This window comes from Protopterus annectens, chromosome 14.part0 (genome assembly GCF_019279795.1).
Source record: "Protopterus annectens isolate FY-2018-M chromosome 14.part0, PAN1.0, whole genome shotgun sequence".
Taxonomy (NCBI): domain Eukaryota; kingdom Metazoa; phylum Chordata; order Ceratodontiformes; family Protopteridae; genus Protopterus; species Protopterus annectens.
In genome coordinates, this window is record NC_056748.1 from 1153301331 (window position 1) to 1153325178 (window position 23848).

A 23848-nucleotide genomic window follows, 5' to 3' on the forward strand; every position below is an offset into this window, starting at 1 on the left:
TGGACATGGGTGCAGGAAGGTCCCTACTGCAGGGTACTCTCTCTTTGGAGTCCTCTTCAGACCTCCACCTGATAAGCTACCTTTAGTTACAATGAAGGGGAAGGGTCCCCATGGTTGCCTCCTGAAGATGTCTCCTTTGGAGACATACTAGAGATTTTAAAGCAGAGGGGTGACTAGAGATTTTAAAGCAGAGGGGTGACTGGAAGTCCACCAACCCTTCCTCTGAGGAATGTCTTCTTGCAGGCTTTTCATGCCTGACCCTCTACTTCCTGGGTGACCCTACCTGCAGATATGTTAGTCAAGCCCATCGTGAAGCATGCTTGGAAGGCACCTGACACCATTGAGCCAATCCCCTGGAGACCTGACAACCCCCCCCCCCAAAAGAGGATTGACCCTACTTTTCTAAGGGTTTGGCAGTAGATACTATGGTGGTGGCAGCAGTGACCACGAAGAAGGAACTCGCAGATGAGAGTCCTACTGCCCATCCTCCAAACCGAGAGTCTCAGACATTGGACAGATTAAGGAAGTGGGTTTATGCTCCAGCGACCATTGTCATACAGTCGTTGAAGTATTTGGCACATTTTACCCATCTTCAAAGGGACCTGAGCACTGAACTCACAAGAACCTTAGCAGTAGCAGTGTCTGACAAGGTACGCGACAAGGCTGCCTCTCAGCTTGCCACCCTAGAATCCATTTCCAACTTGTCCATGCAGCTGATTGCACACACTACTGAAGGGGCAGCCAGAGCAGTGAGTGTAGGAGTTGTCATGAGATGTCATGCCTGGATGTGCTTGTGTGACTTCACAGACCCTTTCAGGTTTAACATAGTCAATGCGCCTGTTAATACTTCTCTGTTTGGCCCTAAAGTTTGACACATTAGCCAGGTGTGAGAAAAACGGAAAGACCCTGTCTGCTGTGGGTGTGCGTTTTTCCACTCCTCAATGATCCTATGCCAGAAATCTGATAAGTGGAAAGATGTGGTTCAGGAAGTCCCAAGGGCCTTTTTGTGACCCACTTAGTCCCGGCAGAGGAGGGAACACCTCAGGAAGATGCCCCTCCCATGGCAGATGCGGCCTGCATAATCAGGGCTCCAGGGATTTCTTCTCTGGGCAGCCCTATCAGCACTTATGAAGAGTGGCCCTATTGCTTGTCTTTGGAAGCAGTCGGGGGACGATTCTCTCTGCAGCACTTAGCCTGGCATTCGATAACATCAGATTCCTGGGTGCAGATGATAATTGCCAGAGGTTACCATATCCCCTTCCATCTTTATCCAAGGCTGCAAAAGCTAATCCCCAATGTTCCGCACAGTCAGAGGGAGGCAGCAGCTCAAGAAATTCTAAAGCTGCTCGAAAAAAGTCATCCAAACAGTCCACCAGCTCAAATAGAATCCGGATTTTACTCAAGGTTCTTTTTAGTTCCAAAAAAGACGAGGGACTGGAGGTCAATTCTTGACCTCAGCATCTTGAACAAGTTTGTCAGGCAGGCAAAATTCCAGATGGTCATGGTTCAGTCTATCCTTCCATTTCTGGAAAAAGATGATCGGATGTGCTCGATAGATTACCACATAAAAATGGACAAACACTTGAGAAGATGTCTCCACTTCCAGCTGGGAGCCAATCATTACCAATTTCGGACACTGCTCTTTGGTCTCACCATAGCCCCTAGGGTGTTCATCAAATGTATGGCAGCAGCAAGAGCTCACTTGAGACTGCAAGGATTCCGGGGGTTTACGTATTTAGATGATTGGCTCCTTACCCCTCTCACCAACCGTCTACTGCTTCGAGCCTTACATTACTCTCTAGAACTGGCAGAGATCTTGGGCATCTCAGTAAAGAGGGAGAAATCAAAACTGGTAGCCACTCAAAGCTTAGAATTCATTGGAGCAATATTCGCCATGCAATTCTGCCTGGTTGCTCTACCTCATCACAGATTACAAAGGTCCCAGCTCCAAGTGATACAGTCTCAAGACATAGTCCCAGCTCCCTTAGTCTTACATCTACTAGGGTCAATGGCAGTGAAAATCACCCTAGTTCCCCCTGGAGAGATTCCACTTGAGGCTGCTTAAATGGCTCCTAGTGACACAGTGGTCTCTATTAACACACCCCTTGTCTTACCCAGTCCATATAACAAATCATTGCAAACAAGATCTGAATTGGTGGATGAAGCAGCCAGAACAGGAGATCTGAAGTAGTTAAATTCATTTGACCAGCAACCTGTGGGTTTCGTATCCGACAGCATATCAAACAAAAAGATCCAAGCTCCTCCCCCTTACCCATACTACACTGCAACCTCCTTCCAAACCTCAGATCTCGTTTGCCAGTACGGGATTTTTGAGCTCCAGGCAAATTTGTCAGGGTTTTTCGAATTTTATTGGTGTGTGTGTGCCCCTTTGATATATCTACAGATAGCTGTTAGTTTATATGTCATTACGGGTTTCTTTCCTCACTAGATATTTGCGTTTTGAAAGTTAGAAAGTTGTTAACTTTCTGTCAGGCCCCTCCTTCCCGCCCGTAGAGTGTCTGTGTGTGTCTGTGTGCATTTACTATGTCGGAAAGTCAGAAAGTGACTTTCTCTAAGTGCACAGTGTGTGGCCTCAAGCTGTCACCAGCCGACAGTCACACTCTGTGTGTAGTTTGCTTGGGGGTGCCTCAGTTGTCATCCGGCTGCAAAATCTGTGCGGCCTTCAACCCCTGAGCCCTGCGGGATTGCAGGAACAAGGAGATTCTGGCGGGTCTTCTACCCTCGGAATCAACTTCTGCTTCTTCTTCCAAAGCTTCTTTGCCAGCCATGGCTGTGGCTGTCCAACCTTCCGGCCCCTCCCCTGTCCAGGGCTCACCCTCCCACCTTGCCACAGGGGGAGAGAGAGGCCAAGAAAGAGAGAATGAAAGACAAACACAGGGAGACAGACAAACAGAAAAGGAAAAAATATAGAGAGAAGGGCCACAAGCGGCAGGTCGAGTTGAATCCAATGGCCCCTCCCACTAAGGTGATTTTGTCTCCTGTCAAAGTTACTAGGCCATCCTCTCCTCTGCTCCGTTCATGACATTTTTCTCCGGAGCCGGAGGAGGCTCGACAACCCTCGAGGCCATTTTCATGTCGGCCCTCCCGGCCGGCATCAGTGGCGTCCTCGAGATCGACTCGGAGCATCTCTGAAGCAGACATGGATCGGATGATAAGAAGGTTTCTACAAACTCAACTGCAGATGGGAGTGTTGCTGCCCCCCCCCCCCACACTGGTGCGTGGAGTTCGGCTCTGTTTTTTGCCCCAGCAGCACCTTCTCCGATCCACCATCGGATTTTGGAGTCTGTGGATCCGAGGAGTCCTGGAGTCAGGAGGTCGGCGCCGATGGTACCTTCGGCCTCGACGCCGGCCATGCCCTCGAGTCTGTCGGATCCGCTTTCAGATCTGAGCTCCCAGAACCGAGGGGATGAGCGTCATCGGCTTCATTGTGGTGGGGGCATATTGTCCCTTTGGGTCCAGCCATTCCAACTTTGGCTCCTATCCCTTCATCGGATCAGAGGGTCACGGCTACCCTCACCACCAGTTTCAGGGAAGCCGGTTCTCCTTTGGCATTCATTGTGAAGAGGGTTCTCTCTGAAGGATCGAGACCCCTCACTCTTTCGTTGGGGTCCATTCCTGCCCCCTCGTAGTTGGGTTTGTCTTCCGTCATCCAGTCCCCCCAGGGGCAGCTTGTGTCTATTGCGCCCCAGCCAGTTCCCCTGGAGGAACACGAAACTATTTTTGAGCCCTCCCTGTAGAGTCCACCCGAGGAGGTTCCTCGCAAACGCCAGTGTAAAAGGAGGCACTTGGACCTTCCTGAGTCTCTCACTGAGGGTACCGACTTGGAGGAAGAGGAAGGTTCCCCCAAATCACCCCCAGAAGACATCTCCTTTGGAGACATAATGGAAATTCTTGGCCCGAGGTGGGGGGGTCCACCCAAAAACCTTCCTCTGACGAGTCTGTATTCCTGGAGGCATTCGACACAGGTCCATCTACCTCTTGGGTGCCCCCCAGCCGATCCTCTGGTGGACCTTATCACCACCAGAGCATGAAAGGAGCTGGACACTGTGGAGCCAATACCCAAAAGGCCCAACAAAATATTGAGCCCCCGGGCAGATAGAGCTTCTTGGAGCAAAGGTTCTCCAGTTGATGCCATGGTGGTGACGGCGGCCACAACAAAGGAACTCTCCCAGGAGAGTTCCTCGGTCCACACCACAGACAAGGAGTCCAGGGCGATGGACCATCTTGGAAAGTGGAATTTTGCTTCAGCTACCTTTGCTATAAGGGCGCTGAATTACTTGGCCCACATAATTAGACTGCAGTGGGAACTTGTGAAAGAGTACGCCGAGTCTCCCCCAGAGTCCATGTCGGCTGTGGATAAACAGACCTTACAAAGAAAGTGATCCCAGTGGTCAACAATCAAAGTACCACCTGCAAAGCAACAAAAACACCAGGAACTCGGACTCTATACTGAACCAAAAGATTTATTGCACAAAAACGGTTGAGTTTTTCACAGGCCCACTGTCTTCATCAGAACAACATATTCAAACAACTGATTCCTTATATACAATCTAAAAACCCGCCAAAAAGAAACTATTAAACAATTATATAATTAGCGTAAACCAAATACATAACCCTAAGTCCTAAACATAAATATTTCTGATATATGAAAAAGATACTCCACTAGTGCATTAACCAACCTTTTTTCAATGCCTTTCTGGATAAATTTAAACCTTAACTAAGGTTTTTTGGGGATCATTTCATTGAGCCCCGAGAGGTGTAGCTATCCAATCTAACCTCGTGGGTTTTGTAAAATCACTTCAATATGGCAAATTTAAAACACCTTACAATTAGACACTTTCGCAATAATGTGTGATCATAAATTCTGTTCTTCAAGCATAAAAACTCATACATGTTTGGCACACCCCCAGGTACTATGTGCTTTGCTCAAGCACCACTACTAAACCAGATCTTACTTTTTAAGCAATTTTGAGAACAATACTAATACCCACCACCCAAAGTGGTTTATATTTCCGTCCCATTCATTACTAACATAATATCATTGATCATCTTAAGGGGTACCCTTGTCTGTGATTCCTTCGGTCGTCATCGCAGACTGCCGGATGCAAGTTGGCATAAATAGGGGGGCGGAAGCAGTGCCCATGGCCACCATTTTTTGCCGATGCTCAGAAATGTTTTGCTTGCGCCCAGAAAAAATATTTGGCTAAATGGTTTGGGAATGCCTGTAATAGTGGCCAAGATAGAACTCAACCTTGAAAATCACTATTCCCCCTCCTTGTCAAGACATAATAATAACATTATTGTTTTTCTCAATTCACCTCCATCCATGTTAGCCATAATATTACCACAAGGGGGTAGCTTCATGTTGTGATTGTTCCATATTTTCCGCCTTTTTCCCCCCAAGTCCCAAATCAACCCCATGGGGGTTTTTGAAGAATCAGAGGCCCATGGGAACTATCCCATTGTCTAAACACTTGCGTAATAAAGGTTCTCCACAAATTATAATGCTGCCTCGAAACATGTTCTCCTGTGACCGGGAGCAAAAGCAATGTTTTTTAACAGTACTGTGTTGTGTTGATGTATGTGTGTTCTTCTTCCCTTTCTTCCACAACATATACGCGGCGCATGTTGACGCTATTGGGTAATCGAGATTAAACAAGAATTATCCATAGCAGTTAGGCGCTTAGTTGTGGGCTTAAAGTGGAGTGTAGTGGCAGAGATTATTGGATGCCGCTACACAGCTCAATGCGAAGGCATTGAAAGGCTGTTGTAATGCACACTAGTGGAGATCTCTTTTTCGGTTTTTAAAACAATTTTTATGAATAATATGTGAGGGGTTATATTTTATTTAGCTATAGGCATTTTTGTGATGCTCAGATCATCACATATGGAATTTTTTTTTTTTAGGACTTAGGTGTATGTATTTTTTCGCTTTTAATATATTAATTAATTAATAGTTTCTTTTGGTTTTTTTTTTATGTATAAGGAATCAATTGTTTGAATATATGTCTTGTTGAGACAGGGTGAGTACTGCTGGAAGCTCAAAACGCTTTTTGGTGCAATAAATCTTTTGGTTCAGTATAGAGTCCGAGTTCCTGGTGTTTTTGTTGCTTTGCAGCTGGTACTTTGATAAACAGACCTTCTCGGCTCGTATGGCCACTCTCAAGTCTGTGTCCAATACGTCCATGCATCTACTCTCACACCACCGAGGGAGCCACTAGGGCTAGCGGGTCCGGTATCGCCTTAAGGAGTCACGCCTGGCTCCGTCTTTGCAATTTCTTGGAATCCTTCAAGGCATCCTTCGCTAATGCACCCTTTGATGGTTTGACCTTGTTCGGGAAGACTGTCCGCAATACGCTTGTCCAGAGCGAGAAAAATGGGAAACCGCTGTCAGCCGTCGGGATCCGCTTCTCTAACCCTCAAAGGTCCTTTTCCGGGAACCAGCGAGGGCAAAATAAACTGTTCCGGAAATCTCAGCAGTCCTGGAACACTCAGGACGACTCCTTCCCCAGAGGCAGAGGGAGACAAGGTGGACGCTGGCCCAGAGGCAGAGGGGGCAGAAGAACTTCAGGTCACGGGAACCATTTTCAGATTGTCCCGCGCAGCAACCCTGAGGGGTTGCCTGACTGCTCCTCTCTGGAGGCAGTCGGGGGGGCATTTTTCGATGCACCTAGCCCAATGGGAGTCCATCACGACAGATCGCTGGGTGCTTCGAATAATATCCAGAGGCTATTTTATTCCCTTCACAAACAAGCCCCCTTACACAAGGTGCCTCCTGGCCATCCCACACGCTCAGAGGGAGGCCACGTCTTTGGAAATACAAAAGCTGCTGCAAAAAAGAGCCATCCAGCAGTTGCCCCCAGACAAGTCTGGATCAGGCATCTATTCCAGGTTTTTTTTTGGTGCCAAAAAAGACTGGGGATCTAAGGCTGATTCTTGACCTATCAGCAATTAACCTGTTCATTGCCAAGGAAAAGTTCCAGATGGTCACGCTTCAATCCATCTTGCCCTTCCTGCAGGAGGGAAGACTGGTTGTGCTCGATAGACCTCAAGGATGCGTACTACCATATCCTGATGGACAGGTGATCCAGGAGGTTCCTCTGCTTTCGGCTAGGGGCCAGTCATCAATTCAGGGCCCTACCCTTCGTTCTCACCACAGCCCTCGGGGTGTTCACCAAGGTCATGGCAGTTGTAGCGGCCCACCTGAGACTTCAGGGCATTCAGGTCTTCCCGTACCTGGACGACTGGTTCCTCACCGCTCCCACCAGGCATCTACTCTTACTAGCCAGAGATATCTTTCTCCGGATATCACCTCGGCTGGGGATCACCATAAATCTCAGGAAGTCTTCCCTTCAACCTGATCACCATAAATCTCAGGAAGTCTTCCCTTCAACCTGATCGTGTTAGACTTCATAGAGGCGAGAATAGATTCTCTTCAGGCCAGGGCAGACTACACAGCCTGGCACTTAATGCGTTAGCGCTTCTGCAGTCCTCGGCACCCCCAGCAGAATTAGTCCTGAGAGCAGTAGGGTCCATGGCAGCAGCTATCAACCTGATCCCTTGTGCTCGTCTGCATATGAGAGTTTTACAGTGGATGTTGCAAGTTCAGTGGTAGATACTTCATCAACCTCCTAAATTTTCTGATCCCTCTGAACAGTATGTGCAGAAATTCTCTCGTGGTGGCTCCGATCCCAGGATTTGCAGGAGGGATGTCCCTTTCTTGCGCCCCAACCGCAAGCCATGGTGACCATGGACGCCTCCCGCCTAGGGTGGCGGGGCATTGTTCGTGCAGGACTGTTCAAGGCACTTGGACTCAAAGCGAGACCATTCTGCAGATAAATGTTCTAGAGATGAGAGCGGTCCTTTTAGCATTGCAGGCCCTTCATGCTTATCTTCCTCTGGGAACTATTGTGATCCAATCAGACAATATGTCAGTGGTCTGGTATATCAATAAACAGGGGGGGAACCAAGTCTTATCCCCTTTGTCGAGAAGCCTTGAGAGTTTGGGAATGGGCACTCTCCACCAACCACTTTCTGATAGCAATGCACATTCTGGGTCGGTCTAACATCTTGGCAAACAAATTGAGCAGAACTATCCTTTCTCCCTTACGAGTGGCCTCTGAACCCTTGTGTAGTGGAACAGATTTTCCGCAAGTGGGGTCAGCCTTGCTGCGATCTCTCTGCATCGCCATCCAACGCGAAGTGCAGCGAGTTTTTCACTCTAATTCCCCCGACGGGGAAGACCCCAGAGACGCTCTTGTTCATGCTTGGCCACCCGGTCTTCTTTATGCGTATCCTCCGCTCCTGCTCATCACAAAATTCTTACAGAAAGCTCATCTGTTGGGGAGCAGAATTATCCTCATAGCCCCATTCTGGCCTCTTCAAGTCTGGTTTCCCTGCCTACGGTCTCATCTCATAACTCCGCCCTGGATCTTGGATCCCATTCCAGATCTGATTTGTCATCCCTCGGGAATGCTTCTGCCGAATCTGGACAGCCTGAAGCTCACAGCTTGGCTGCTCCAGTTCATCTAGTTGCTAGAACTCCCGGTATCTCTTCCCCTGTTGAATTCATCTTGGTTGTGGCACATAAATCCTCTACCAGGAAAATTTACTGTAGCAAATGGAGACATTTCTCCATTTGGGCTTCACAGAGAAATCTGGATCCTTTTACCGCTCCGATCCCAGCGGTATTAGACATTTTGTCTCGTATCTTCCGGCAAGGAGCCAGCTCTTCCACAGTGAAGGTCCAGCTGGTGGCTATTTCTCATTGCGCCTCCTTTCGCGCCCTCTGCATCAGTTGACTTAAAATTCTTGTCATGGAAGACTGCTTTTCTGGTAGCTATCACCTCAACCAGGAGAGTGTCGGAGCTTCAGGCTCTTTGTATGAAACCCCCATAACTAGTGTTTCATAAGGACAGGGTGTCTCTCGGGACTAATCCGTCTTTTCTCCCTAAAGTTGCTTCTGAGACACATTAATCAGTCTATTAATTTGCCTGTTTTCCCTAATTTTCAGAACAAAAGGGAATACAAACTTCATTTGCTGGATTTTCACAGGCAGTTACATTTTTATTTGCACAGGATGTCAGTCTTTCATAAATCTGATCAACTTTTTCTTTCCTTTGCCAAGCCTTTTTTAGGGAAACCAAGTTGCAAAGGTGACTCGCTAGGTGGATTTCCCTTTGTATCCTGCAAGCATATAGAGAGCTTGGTTTACCAGAACCAGTAGGAGTTCATGCTCATTCTACCCATTCTATGGCAATGTCTGCCGCATTCTGGTCTAGAGTTTCCCTGGATGACATTTGCTCAGCGGCTACCTGGGCTTCCTCTCGCACCTTTATTGCTTATTATAAAGTGGATTTGGTGTCTAGAGGAAGGGCTTCCTTTAGTTCTGCAGTGCTCCGGAATATCCTTCCTTAAGGGCCTCCCAAGATTTCAGGTAGCTGAGGACTCTGCCCCACAGGTTGCTGATCAAATGAAGTTAACTACTTCAGATAAAGAAGTTATGTACTCACCGTAATGTTCCATCTGAGTAGGTAAACTTCATTTGTCAGCAACCGTTTCTCCCTCCTTCCCCCTTACCTTGGCGGTTATTTCTGCTGAGCTCTATGTTCGGAGTTCACAAGCTTGATGTTTGTCCTTGTTTCAGGGGTCTCAGGTTTTAGTTTGTTGGTGTCACGTGTGGAGTGGCAAACTCGATCTGAGGTTTGGAAGGAGGTTGCAGTGTAGTATGGGTTGGTGGTGTAGCTTGGAGCTCGGATCTTTTTGCTTGGTGTGCTGCCAGCTCGGATCAGTGTCTGATCCGAAACCCACAGGTTGCTGACAAATTAAGTTTACCTACTCAGATGGAATGTTATGGTGAGTATATAACTTCTTTTTATGGAGGCGCTCTTTTTCACCCCCTCAGCCCAAGGCCGTAGTGACCACGGACACATCCCTGATGGGATGGGAGGGCATTTTCAGGGAGAAACGGTCCAAGGCACTTGGTCCCCCTTAGAGGCCAATATGCATATCAGTGTCCTAGAACTGTGGGGGGGGTGCTTCTAGTGTTGCAAGCATTCCAATCTGCCCTTCCGTCAGGGACAATTGCCATCCAATCAGACATGTTAGTCGTCTAGTATATCAACAAACAGGGAGGATCCAGATCCTATCCCTTATGTCGGGAAGCCCTGAGAGTATGACAGTTGTGCGATAGCTTCAAACTGCTTTCTGATAGCAACACATTCCCAGGAATTCCAGTGTGATTGCGGACAAACTGAGTAGAAACATCCTCCTGCCACACGAGTGGTCTCTCAATCCCTTAGTAGTGATGGAGATTTTTTTGTCATTGGGGTCAGCCTTGCTGTGATCTGTTTGCTTCTCCCAAGAACCACAAATACTGCAGCTACTTTGCCCTAATCCCCCCTCAGGGAGAGTCACTGAGGGACGGTCTGATACACACCTGGCCCCTGGGACTGGTTTATGCTTTTCCCTGATATCGCAGTTTTGAAGAAAGCACAATGGTTGAGAAACAAAGTAATCCTCATTGCACCCTGTTGACCCTGTCAAGTCTGGTTCTCCTTTCTTTGGCCTCACATTAGTTCAACACCCGTGGACTCTGAAACAACTGTGGAATTGGTGCATCATCCAAAGTGGCTGGTCCATCCCACCCTACTGAATCTCAAGCTGACCCCTTGGTACTTTCAGTTCCGGTAATTGCCAGGCAGAATAATCTATCTTCCCCAGTACAAAAATACTTCTGGCTTCCCATAAACCTTCCACCAGGGAAACTTTATCATAGTAAGTAGAACAGATTTGTTATCTGGTCTCAAGAACAAAGACTTGACCCCTTTTCAGCCTCAGTTCATAAAGTCTTAGAATATGTCAACTTTGCTCCAATCAGGAGCCTCAGCTTCTACTATCAAGTGTGCATTTAGCAGCTATGTCAAATTTTCATAATGGCTTTAATGACTTTTCCTTGATATCTCTGTCTCTGCAAAACCTTAAAGGGAGTCGTGCATTTAAAACTACCATTTAAAGAGCCCATTAAACCTTGGAGTTTGACATTAGCCTTACAAACTTTGATTCATCAACCATTTGAGCCAGCAGCCACCTGCGATATAAGAATTTTGTCTTGGAAGACCGTATTCCTGGTAGCCATCACGTCGGCCAGGAGAATATCAGAATTACAGGCCTTTTGTGTAAAGTGCCCATACATCATTTTTCACAAATAGAGAGTATCCCTTCGGGCTAACCCCTCTCTTCTACACACAGTTGTCTCCGATTCAAATATCAGCCAGTCCATTGACCTGCCAGTTTTCTTCCAAACTTTTCAAACAAAGGGGAATATTGTTTGGATTTGCTGGATGTGCATAGACAATTACGCTTTTAATTGGACAGGACTAAATCTTTCAGAAAATCAGATCAACTGTTCCTGTCGTTTTCAGGTCCTAGATTAGGCAAGCCAGTAAGTATCCAAAGTCACTTTGTCAAAATGGTTGAGAGATTGCATCACCTTTATCTACAAAATAAAATGAAAATATCAGCAAAAGTCAGAGCTCACTCCACCAGATCAGATTCCAGTTCAGTAGCTTTTCATTCAAAAGCCTCTATTGATGACATTTGTGCAGCAGCTACTTGGACTACCCCTACCTTTATCGCTCGTTACAAATTGGACATGGTCTGCAGAGGAAGAGCATCCTTTGGCTCAGTGTTGCTCAGGAATATCCTTCCATAGGGCCTTTCAGGGCATAAAGTAGCTAGGGACTCTATCCCAACTGTCATGAATGAATGAAGATTGACAACATCAGATAAAGAAGTTATGTTCTTACCATAATGTTCCATCTGTGTTGTCGATCTTCATTCATTGTTGACATCTCACCCTCCTACCTCCCTCCAAAAGGCTCCTGGAGGTTAGGAACTAGTCCTGGTTATATGATAGGGCAGTTGCTCAGACAAAGCTTCTGCTTTATTATTTTTACGGGCAAACTCAATATGAAGGCAAGAGTGGCACTATGAATAACCTTAGCTTGAAAGTTTTTGCCAGGCGTGAGCTTGTTATATCGGCCGAGTCTGTTCCAAAGACTGAACCGAAACCCCAGCTGTCAAGAATGAGGCTGTAAGTAACCATCATCTTCTTGATTACTGCTGCAGTAGCCTAAGCTTATACTGGTTATATCCTGCATAAGATATAACAGACGGCCAACTTCCAAGCTTCTGGGCACCTTCCACGCACCTAGTTCTGCAGATCTTTCCTGCAGCCAAAAAGAGTGCTCCTCTATGGGCCTTCTAGGATCAGCTGTTAGCTGTTGCTATTCCATTGCTGGGCAGATGAGTTCCTTTTGGAGAAATACCTTCCATGTTACTTTTAAACTTGTTTTAGCTACCCTTTTGAGAGAAACAAGTACTTTTAAGCTAGAAAAAAATATTATCTTTGACTATCTCTATGTATTTTCAAATGGGAGTGAGCTTTTTGTTTAAGTTGTTTAAAACAGCTTATTCTGTTGATAAACTATTTTACCTTTTAGGGCTGAAGAAAGTGTTTTATTTTTACTGTGTTTTATATGGGGGAAGGTTACTTTTTTGCTGCTTTCCTGTTTTACAAGCTATTGCTGTTAAGCTTCCCTGGAAAACGAGCTCCAATTTTTGGCATGGTCATGGAACAAATCAGTGGTTACTCCACTGGACCTTCTTCCAGCCACAAAAAGAAAAGATTGCACAGCCTTTGCCACCATAGCAGTTGGGTAATTAGTGTCAACCGCAGGTAGGTGACTCTGCTGTGGCCAAAGCTAGTTTCTCAGAACACGCCTACATCTTTGGATCCCTCTGCTGTTATACATACTGGTGTCATGAACTGAGGGTTAACTGCATCCTCTGACTGTTGGGAGTCCCCCCTTAGTGGGCATGACAGAACCACTCTCGTCAGTCTTGGGAGAAGGGGCAGAGAATATCTTCTAAGCAGTGTTCATATGCCAACATAACTTAGTTTTTAGCTTCTCCTTTGTCATTTACTCTGGACAGGAGTGATTTATTGGGCTTGGCCCAGGATCTTGTGCAGACTCTTGAGCCATCCTGCAAAGTGGTTTCTGGTACTTAAAATAAAAAAAAAAAAAAAAAGGTTCCTACTTTCCTGAAGAGGTTCAAGAAGTGGAGTCTTTGGGCAGTAGCGTATCTAAGGGGGGGACAGGGCGGCACTTTTCCCATCCATTCGCATTACGTTTGCTCTTGTCACACAGACTGTTAAAAGTCCATATTCTGCTGTGGGTATATAACGTCAAATGTTCAAACTTTACTTTGCCTGCATGCCAAGAGTCGAGTGGATTGATATTATATGTTTACTCAGTCAGATGCCGAGAGTGGATGCATTATAGTGGATTTTTATTCATCTGCAACAGAAGGAAGAAACTTGCAAAAGAGAGTAAAATCCCATGAGTGGAGGCGCTCCATGGTCAGCCTCAGTAAGAAGCTGCAATCCCTGATAAAATCCTCCAAAGCTAGTTGCGAAAACAAAATCGCCACTGATTCTAAAGACAACCACAAAGCATTAGCTATGTCAAGAATCTCAATGGCAGCACTCAGATCTGCTCTGAGTTACAGCACAATGGCACTAAATATACAGACCCAACTGATATTGCCAACATCCTGGCAGATAGGTTCGGCGCTAACTTTACCCACCTCTCACCCCCTAAAGGGTCCATCTCTATACCGGAAGAATGCAAAGTTCCTGTAATCACAGCTGCACAGGTGAAAAAACACACTCTCCGAAGCCAAGAACATAGCATCCATGGGACCAGACAACATCCCAGGCTGCGTTCTACACGAACTACAGAATGAACAGGCACCCCACCTAAGTACAATTTTCAATCATAGCCTCACCTTAGGCTTTGTGCCCGCTGAATGGCACACAGCGACGGATATCCCACTTTACAAGAGGGAGCCACCACAGACCACTGGAACTACCGCCCCATTAGCCTGATGAGCCTGGTCTGCAAGGCCATGGAACGTATCATCGTGGAACTTAAAACAAAGGCATTTGTAATCTCCAAACTCTGGACCCCACCCAGTTTGGGTTTGTAAAAGGCAAATCATGTCTCCTAAACCTGATAGACTTCGTTGAAGCAGTCACCAAAGCCGTAGACAAAGGTAAGGTGGTTTACACAGCCTATCTAGATCTTACCAAGGCTTTCGACACCATTCCCCCACTCTGGAATTATAGATAAACTCACTAAAGTAGGTATAAATCCCTATGCCAAAAGATGGGTTGCCAACTGGCTCACTGACAGAACCCACACTGTGAAAGTAGCAGATTCCAAATCTGACTTCAGACCAGTAACCAGTGGAGTACCACAGGGTTCAGTCTTGGGTCATCTCCTGTTTGGTATATACTTCTCTGAAGTCCAGGCTAACACAGATGGTCTTTGTCTAACGAAGTTCGCAGATGACTACAAACTGGGAGCCATAATCGAAACTCCTAACGATGTGGACATCCTACAAAAAGGGCCTCACTAAGACAGATGCCTGGTGTCAAAGCCATGGCCTCAAGCTCAATGCCAAAAAATGCATCGTCATCCCCTTTGGTAAAAACTCTGCACCCATGAACTACAACATAGGCGGTAGTATACTTAACACCAAAAGTGTGATGAGACCTTGGGACACAGGTGGACAGTAGTCTCTCCTTTGATCACATCGTCACAGTAGTCATTAAATTCTTCTACGTGGCACACCTCATCACAAAAGGTTTCTCATCCAGAAAAAAAGATGTCATTGTTCCCCTCTACTCATCACTCATTAAACCCATTATAGAGTACAATGCCTCTTTTGGTATGTACTTCACAAGACATCTACAACTGGAAAGGTCACAGAAATACCTCACAGAGGATTACCGGCCTCAAACAGATGCCCTACACAGACCGTCTCAAAAAACTCCACCTTTACTCCGTCGCATATCGCCTACTTAGAGGTGATCTCTGCCTAACATACAAAGCTATGTCAAACCCAGAGCTGTTGGGCATGCTCCACTTAAAGAAATCCCAACCTCTCCAAGCTACACACTCTGGGGACCTAAACCTTGTCACCACAATAAACAGAACATGCCAGAGGGATATATTCCTGTCCCAGAGATTTTCCCATACTCTGGAATAAACTACCTATTATATCAAATAAAGCTCCTCATTAGCACTCTTCAAGAAAAATGTTGATGATTGGATGGGAAATAGGAAATTCACCCCGGGGATCACTTCTGTGGACCTGCTCGACTGTGGCACAGGAAAATTATTTTCTTGGGTGGCAAAAGCCAGGGTTCCTTTTTGGCTGGGCTTGTATAGGCCCTAGGACTGATAGCCTAGTACCTCCCTATGAACAAGTAAAATATTATACAGCAAGTAAGCAGATATTTTGAGCAGTTCATCATATTTATTCATGCAGCAGCAGCTCAGTCTCCGAGTGATGTTTACTTGTGTATTACCGAGCTGAGTGGATGTTGTTTACTTTAGTGCTAAGAGGCTATGTATTGAAATGAAAATCTAAGTAATGACTCATTTTATTATCATGCTGCCAACATTTATTTGATTTAATTGTATGCTAGTGAGGTTTAGAAGTCTGTTGTAGAACAAGCAGTATTTTCTCTCATATTTTTAGTAAAATGTTGGTAATTGAATGGGCTTCAGGTTTCCCACAACCTTGAATTGAATTAAACAGGCAATATGAGATTTAATGATTGATCGATTCAGTGGTAACTTTTTCCCTTCAAAAGTGAATTAGAATAATTTGCAAGTCATAATAATGTACAGGCCCATATTTCATTATAAGAATGTAATAGGGAAGAAAAACTGTAACCTGTTTATGAAGTGAAAGTACATGATAAATTCAGTGCCAGTTTCAGATTTAGTGTTAATGACTGAAGCTATATTTTTGAGGACTGTTTTTTCAAGCATGACATAAAACGTCGCATAAGAAATTAGCAAAACAGAAATAATGTTTTGTATGAGGGCCAAAGCTTCACCATTCACCATACCTCACAGTGGCAATATCTGCACCTAAATACTATTATAATTAATTGTAAAATCACTGTATCTTGGCAAAAGAGCAATTTTTCTGAATGCAGCAGTTTGAGTTAAAGCATGATTTTCTAAGATAAGTTCAAACTGAATGCCAGTGAACATGAATTTAGTAATAATTTGACTGCAGTTGGTGTAAAAACTGTTAGAGACAGACATAGAATAACTTAACTTGAATCTGTTAATATTTTAACTTATTCAAGTTATTTTTTTACTTGCCCATCTCTTTCTGACATCACTCATGTATTTATAGTTGCAGTATGGTGTTAGCTAAACACTTTAGGGGTATGATTTGGCTCCACGTTTAGATGGTTCATTCTTTGTGTTTATAAAATGTATATATACTACACAATGCAAATATTCTTGCTTAACATAAAGTGATAATAGATGCCCCCTTACAAAAATGTTATACATGTGAAGCAGCAATTACTGCAGAGAATTAAGGCAGTGAGCTGTTAACGAGCTTCTTCCTGTTGTGAGTAAGCCAGTTGACCAAAAAAGTGCTCCTAGTCTACATATGAAAAGGAAATCTTGTGTCAAGAGGAGAAGGTGAGCACTTGCACCACACTCATTACATAGTCCCACTAAACCTACACCATCAAAATCCACACACAGAAACACAAAAACATTTGCGGAGGCTCTCGGTAATAATCTGCTCAAGCAACAGAGACCTCCAAAGCAGAAACACAAGCAACCTCCACCCCCCCCAACACAATCCAAATGACAAATAGCCCACAGACTCAGTGTGCCAATAAACCACAGCCCATAAGCCAAAACAACGTACCCAACACACTAGTTGTAGGTGACTCTAAAGTCAGGCACACTGATGTCCCACTCACCAGGCTAAACAAGGAGAAGGTTACTGTCAGCTGCCTGTCAGGTGCCAGGATCCGCCACATAACCCACACACTCAGGTCACTCCACAACAAGTACAAATATGACACTGTCATTGTCCATGTTGTGAACGACCCGAGATGTACCTCCCTGGATTACATGAAGAGACATGGAAGAGCTCTCCAATCTTGTCGCCCAGGCAGGTATGACCCTACCCCTGAGTAGCATCCTGCCATCGCCCAGAATGATACCGCAGTACAAGGACAAAATGATTGACTTCAACAATTGGCTAAGCTTCTGGTGTCATTCTAAGGGGATCTAGTATATGTCTGCCTGGAACGACATGATCGACAGACCATCATGCTTTGCCAGAGATGCTCTGCACCTGTCGACCCTAGGATTCCGGATACTGGCTAAGGGTCTTGCCACCCCTATAGTACTTTTTTAGGCAAGGTTCAAATGACAAATTCGCCACCATAACAGGAACAGGCAAGCAAAAAATGAGGGTAATGCTACTCAATGCTAGAAGTCTAAATCTCAAAATGCACTCACTTGAGGCACTCCTAAAAATGGAGAACATCGATATCTGTGCAGTGACTGAGACCTGGTTCAAGGCTCTAGAGAACACCCCTGCATTACCAGGCTATAACTCATACCACACTTTTCGGCCATCTAACCTGGACCAAAACACCAAAGGCTGAGGTGTGTCCATATTCATTAAAGATATCCACACCTCCAGGCTAGTTGCGCAGCATAATGCATCCAAGGTTATCCAATTGCAACTAACTCTGGGCAAAACTGCAGTCCAGATTGTAGCTTGCTACAGATCCCTCACAATGCCCCAGGATTCCCACTCCTCTTTTCTTGATATACTGGGAAATGATAGGGTTCAACCAAACACCCTAATAATGGGCGATTTCAACTACCCCACCATTAACTGGGAAAACTACTCCTGTACCTACTCATTCACTCAATGCTTTCTGGAATTCATAAATTCCAGTGCCCCAGATCACCTTATCCACACCCTCACCAGGGACAACAGTATCCTAGACCTAGTCATTACCGACATGAGTGACCGGTGTTCCACACCTGAAGTCAACTCCTCATTGGTCAGATCCGACCATAAGCAAATCACCCTAGATATCCGCATCCCGCCCCCACCCACCATTAAGGAAACCATAGTAAAAAAGTTCTCCAAAGCCAACTTCATGCTTCTTAAGACAGAAGTGGTGAACTTCATGACACCCATGCAGATGGACAATACAGTTACAACGGCTGAATCCTACACAAATGCACTCTAAGCGCTTACACGAGTGCATGGATCGTGCTATCTCAAACAGAACCAAGATGCTATCCTCCAAAAAAAAAAAAAAAGGAAGCCAATCTGGTGGTCCCCTGCCATAAACAAACTCTATAACAGAAGGAAGAAACTGTTGCAAAAGAGAGTAAAATCCTATGAGTGGAGGAACTCCCTGGTCAGCCTCAGTAAGAAGCTGAGATCCCTTATAAGATCCTCCAAAGCTAGCTATGAAAACAAAATCGCCACTGATTGTAAGGGCAACCACAAAGCATTCTACAGCTATGTCAAGAATCTGAATGGCAGCACCCAGATCTGCTCTGAGTTACAGCGCAACAGCATGAAAATTACAGAACAAACTAATATTGCCAACATTCTGGCAGATAGGTTCAGGGCTAACTTTACCCCCCTCTCACCCCTAAAGGTCCCATATCTATACAGGAAGAATGCAGAATTCCTGTAATCACATCTATGCAGGTAAAAGCTGCACACTCTAAAACCAAAAACACAGCATCCATGGGAGAGGACGACATCCCAGGCTGTGTTTCACGTGAACTTCAGAACGAACTGGCTCCCCACCTAAGCATCATGTTCAATCATAGTCTCATGTCAGGCTTTGTGCCCACTAAATGGTGCACAGCAATAGTTATCCCACTCCACAAATGGGAACCACCACTGATCCTGGGACCTGTCGGCTATTAGCCTGACGAGCTTGGTCTGCAAGGCCATGGCATGTATCATCATGGAACTCATAAACAAAGACATTGGTAACCTCCACACTCTGGATCCCATCCAGTTCGGGTTTGTGAAAGGCAGATCATGCCTTCTGAACCTGATTGACTTCTTTGAGGCAGTCACCTAAGCTGTAGACGAGGGTAAGGTGGTTCACACAGCTGATCTAGACACCGCCAAGGCTTTTTAACACCATCCCCCATTCTGAAATTATAGCTAAACTCAATAAACTAGGTATAAATCCCTATGTAACAAGATGGGGTGCCAACTGGTTCACTGACAGAACCGACACTGTAAAAGTTGCAGACTCCAAATCTGACTTCACACCAGTGACAAGTGGAGTACCACAGGGTTCGGTCCTGGGACCTCTCTTGTTTGGTATCTACTTCTGTGAAGTACAGGCTAACACAGAAGGCCTCTGGCTAACGAAGTTCGCAGATGACTGCAAACTATGAGCCATAGTCAAGTCCCCAAATGATGTGGACATCTTACAGAAGGTCCTCACTGAGGCAGAGGTATGGCCTCAAGCTCAATGCCAAAAAGTGCATAGTCATCCCCTTTGGTAAAAAACTCTGTACCCATGAACTACCACATAAACGACAGTCTACTTAACGCTGAATGTGTGATGAGACCTTGGGACCCAGGTGAACAGTAGTCTCTCCTTTGATAATCACATTGCCACAGTAGTCAGGAAATCCTATGTGGCACACCTCATCACAAAAGGGTTCTCATCCAGGAAAAAAAAAGGTCATTGTTCCCCTCTACTTGCCACTCATTAGACCCATTATAGAGTACAAACGCGCCTTTTGGGAGTGTACCTCACAAGACATCTGCAGTAGCTGGAAAGGCCACAGAAGTACATCACAGAGGATTACTGGCCTCAAACAGATGCCCTACACTGACAGTCTCAAAAAACTCCAGCTTTACTCTGTAGCATATTGCCTACTCCGAGGAGATCTCTGCCTAACGTGTAAAGCTATGTTAAACCCAGAGCTGTTGGAAATGCTACACCTTAAGAAATCCCAATCCTTCTGAGCTACACACTCTAGAGACCTAAACCTTGTCTACTATAAACAAGACATGCTGGAGGGAAAGATCCCTGTCCCAGAGACTTCCTATGCTCTGGACAAGCTACCCATCTATGTCAAGTAAAGTTCCTCATTAGCACTCTTCAAGAAAAATCTTGATGAGTGGATGGGAAATAGGAAATACATCCCGGGGATCACTTTTGTGTGTCTGCTCGACAGGGGCACAGGAAATTAACTTTCTTGGGTGGCGTAAGCCAGGGAACCTTGTTGGCTAGGCTTACTTGGGCCAATATCCTAGTACCTACCTATGAACCAAAAGAAAAGAAATGCTAAGGAGTAGTAGATGATGACAGCTGTTGTTCTCAGGTTTGAAGCCAAAGCATTCACTGTTGTGAGCCAGCTTCAAGCAGTTCTTATCTGATACCCTTTCTTCTCCCTGCAAACTCACTGAAGGGCATAATGTTTGCATGCCAGGTGAGCAGATTTCCATGCATGGGGTTTTGGTGTGCTGTCATGTCATGACTGCAGGCCATTTCAGTAGTTAATGTGGTTTCTTAGAAGTGCTTATATAGGGACAGTCATTGTTGCACTGTTAATGCGCCTTTTCTTTTAACCATGGTGTTGGGATTAGTAACTGCCAGCTGTCAGATATTATGTACTATATGCTCTCTGACAACCTTATTGCTGTATTAAGCAAACTAGCAGGAGTTCTAAATAACCATACATGTAGAATTGTTTTTTTTTTTCCAGATGGTCCCACACTGTGGCCCAGCAATTTGTGCATTTGCATTTCATTTACAGAATACCTGATTAGCTGGCGTCCTTGACAATGAACATCTGTTTCCTACCTAGGCAGTTCTTCTTTTTCTTATGCAGTTTTCTTACTGTCATACCAAAGTAATATTTATTTAGTGAGAAAAATGTCCGACATTACTGAAGGTAGTCCAGAACAACAGCAAAAATCCAAAGGAATATGAGAACAGATGTACCACCATGGACACCCTTCACAAAAACTCTATTAAAAAAAAAAAAAAAACTTTATTAAAAGAAAAACCAGGATCAGAATGATTTTACCTTGTTTTTCTTTTAATAAAGTACGTTTTTGAGTTTTTGTGAAGGGTGTCTGGTGGTACGTCCGTTCTCATATTCCTCAATTAATATTTATATGGTCTGTCTACTGAAATCGCACTGTTTTACATCTACCAGCACTGCATAGAGAGAATACTCAGCATGTTGAAACAATGTAACGAATATGCCACACTATTTCTTGGATGCAGCGTCATTGGTTTGAGGAGTGCCAATGTCAATATCCTATCTCTGTTGTTTCTCCAGTATCCACCAGTGTTTCAGCTGGTGACCATAGATGTAGTCAGTCATAGTTTGGTGCCTCTGGTACCCTTTTGTTTTGCCTCAGTGTGCAGTTTGCACATGTTTATATAACTGGCAGTGTTCCCAGGTTTATTTGTGCTTTTATTATGACCATGTTTGTCACAGATGACCAACATCATAGTGACAAATATTTTTTTGACTTTCCACATCTGTGGCTGCTCCTAGCAATTTCCCTTATACAAAGAATGAAACTGACCTGCTTTCCATGACTGGGCTGAGGGTCCACCATCCCATTATTTAGGCAGAAGCCATGTTGCATCTGTTTTGTAACTGATGTCACATCATCAGTCTTGATTTCATTTGTGTTCTGTGCTGCAGATTTTTTTTTCTCCAACTCTTTTATCCTCATATGAATATCAGGGTTGATGTGGTGTGTGCGTTTCCATGTGCATGCGCATTACAGCAGCCATTTGATAAGATGGTCTTCACTTAATTTATGAACACTGCACATGCATTTGTGAAAAAAAACTTGTTCCAATATATTATGTTTAATATACCAATATTTTAATAAATATATAATATAAATATTCATCTATTTAATAATATAATAAATATTAATACATAATTTACCAATAAAACAATATATTATGTTTAATTTTGTATATGTATTATATTTTATTTTGTAAGGGGAGGGTCGGCAAACTCAGTCCTCCCCAGTGCAGCACAAACTCTAGCTACACCACTGTCTGTAGGGGAATGTGAATGGATAGATAGTGTTTTCTCCTCAGGTTTTTAATTTGCATTCTGGGGAGTGTGGTGTCTGTCTCTGTGAGGGATTCTTTCTCTGAAATTGTTTCCAAAATGAACCATTGTTTTCAGTAGGTAAATACTGTGGATTCTCAGTCATTTGAAAATATGATTTTCTACAACTGGAATTTCCCGAGCCATCACCCATATTCCCAGTTCTGTCAGCATTGGAGGATGTGTTTATCACATCCTTTGATTTCCATGACAACTAACCTGCTTACCCCCAAGAAAACAGAAAGAATGTACAAAATACCTAAAGTCTTTCAAAATTTAAACACCAATCCCAGACCTGACCAAACAGGTCTAGCTTTAGTTAATCCAGCTGCTGCAAGCATTTTGTAAGTTCTAACCCTCCTCCTGATAAGGATGGTATAACTTTTGATATGTTTGGGGAAAGTTTATGCTGCTACAACTTTTGTTTAGAATTCTGAACCGTCAGGCCCATATGCTAGTTTATCCTGACTTATGAAAATATGAGGAATATTTTGGCTTTTTCCTTTAGTGAGGAAAAATCTGCTTTGTGTAGTTTAGTTTCTTCATCGTTTTAAATGTATTTGTAACTTTGTAGATGCTGCTTACAGGATTGCCACTGGTACTGTTTTAAGGAGATTTGCCTAACTTCATTTGCCGAACCTCTCATGAGAGCTTAAAAATGCAGAGGTTATCAAAGTGAGATTGAGAATCTCTCAAATTCTTTCCACCACCTCCTCTAAATTTCCAAAAGAATTCTCTGCTGTCTTTCCTAATTTTGGCAAGGAACTAAATAAACAGTCCTAGCAGAATGTTGGTAGCCAAAGGTTTAAAAAAAGCAGTGGTAGGAAAGTTCTACCACCCCCCACACACACACTGTGGCAGCCCCTTACCCTTTCTAGATGGTCTGACTCTCCATTTCTCTCTTTTGATAACAGACTGTTTTAGGATCAAGTGGGTCCTGAATGTTCTCCATCTAGGATACAGATGTCAGTGGGAAGAAATTCCTCTTTTCTATGGGAATCCCTCCTCGTCCGCCAGACCAAACCCTGCTGTTTTCTTCTATCCTCTTTTGTGGGATAATAGTAGTTTCTTCTCACTTTGGGAAAGGCTATTACTCAATGTTTTTGGTACTTTCACAGTTCCACCACATGAGAAAGATATAATGGTATCCAAAATCAACACCCATTGTCTTTTCAAATCCCAGTCCTGGGATTTGTGAAAAGGGAATTCACTTGGTAGAGACATGAAGTCTCTCAGAATCCAGGTCTCCCATTCTCCCCTCTTGCTCCAAAGCAGTCTGTCGTGACAGATGCCTTAGCCTTTGCTCTGAGAGCAGTGTCAAGATGTATAAAAGTGCAGGATCTTTGGTTCAAGACAGACGGACCAAAGCACATGCACGTAAGAGATGTTCTCTCTCATAATGGCTGTTAACACTTGGAGTGATCTGTGGCCCCGGAACCTTTTGTCTTCATAGGCAGTGCCACAGTGATGTGGTACATACATAAGCAGAGAGGAATCTGATCTGAACCCTTGTGCAGAGTAGCCATGCTAGCATGGGATATTGTTTTACGGCACAAAATCACTCTATATGCATCTTACATTCTGTCAGAGGAAAATTGTGTGGCAGGTAAGCTGAGCAGGACCAAGGCAGACCCATATGAATGCATACTGAATTGAGGGTCTTCTGGATTTGATTGTGTGGGAAAGTCCTTAGGCCTTTTTGCTTCCTGTCTAAACAATCAGCTTGTAAAATTCTCTTCCAGGACTCCTTGCATTGGAAGAACTTTTCTTTTCCT

At 44.5% G+C, this 23848-nt stretch overlaps 1 protein-coding gene across 1 annotated transcript in view; it reads left to right on the plus strand.

Moving 5' to 3' along the window:
- Positions 1-425: 425 nt before the first annotated feature.
- Positions 426-23848, plus strand: part of LOC122788772 (glycogen [starch] synthase, muscle-like) — an 879353-nt gene continuing 855930 nt past the window's right edge. The window contains exon 1 of the mRNA XM_044055667.1: positions 426-568. Coding sequence (XP_043911602.1) covers positions 426-568 — 143 coding nt within the window. The remainder of the gene's footprint in view (positions 569-23848) is intronic.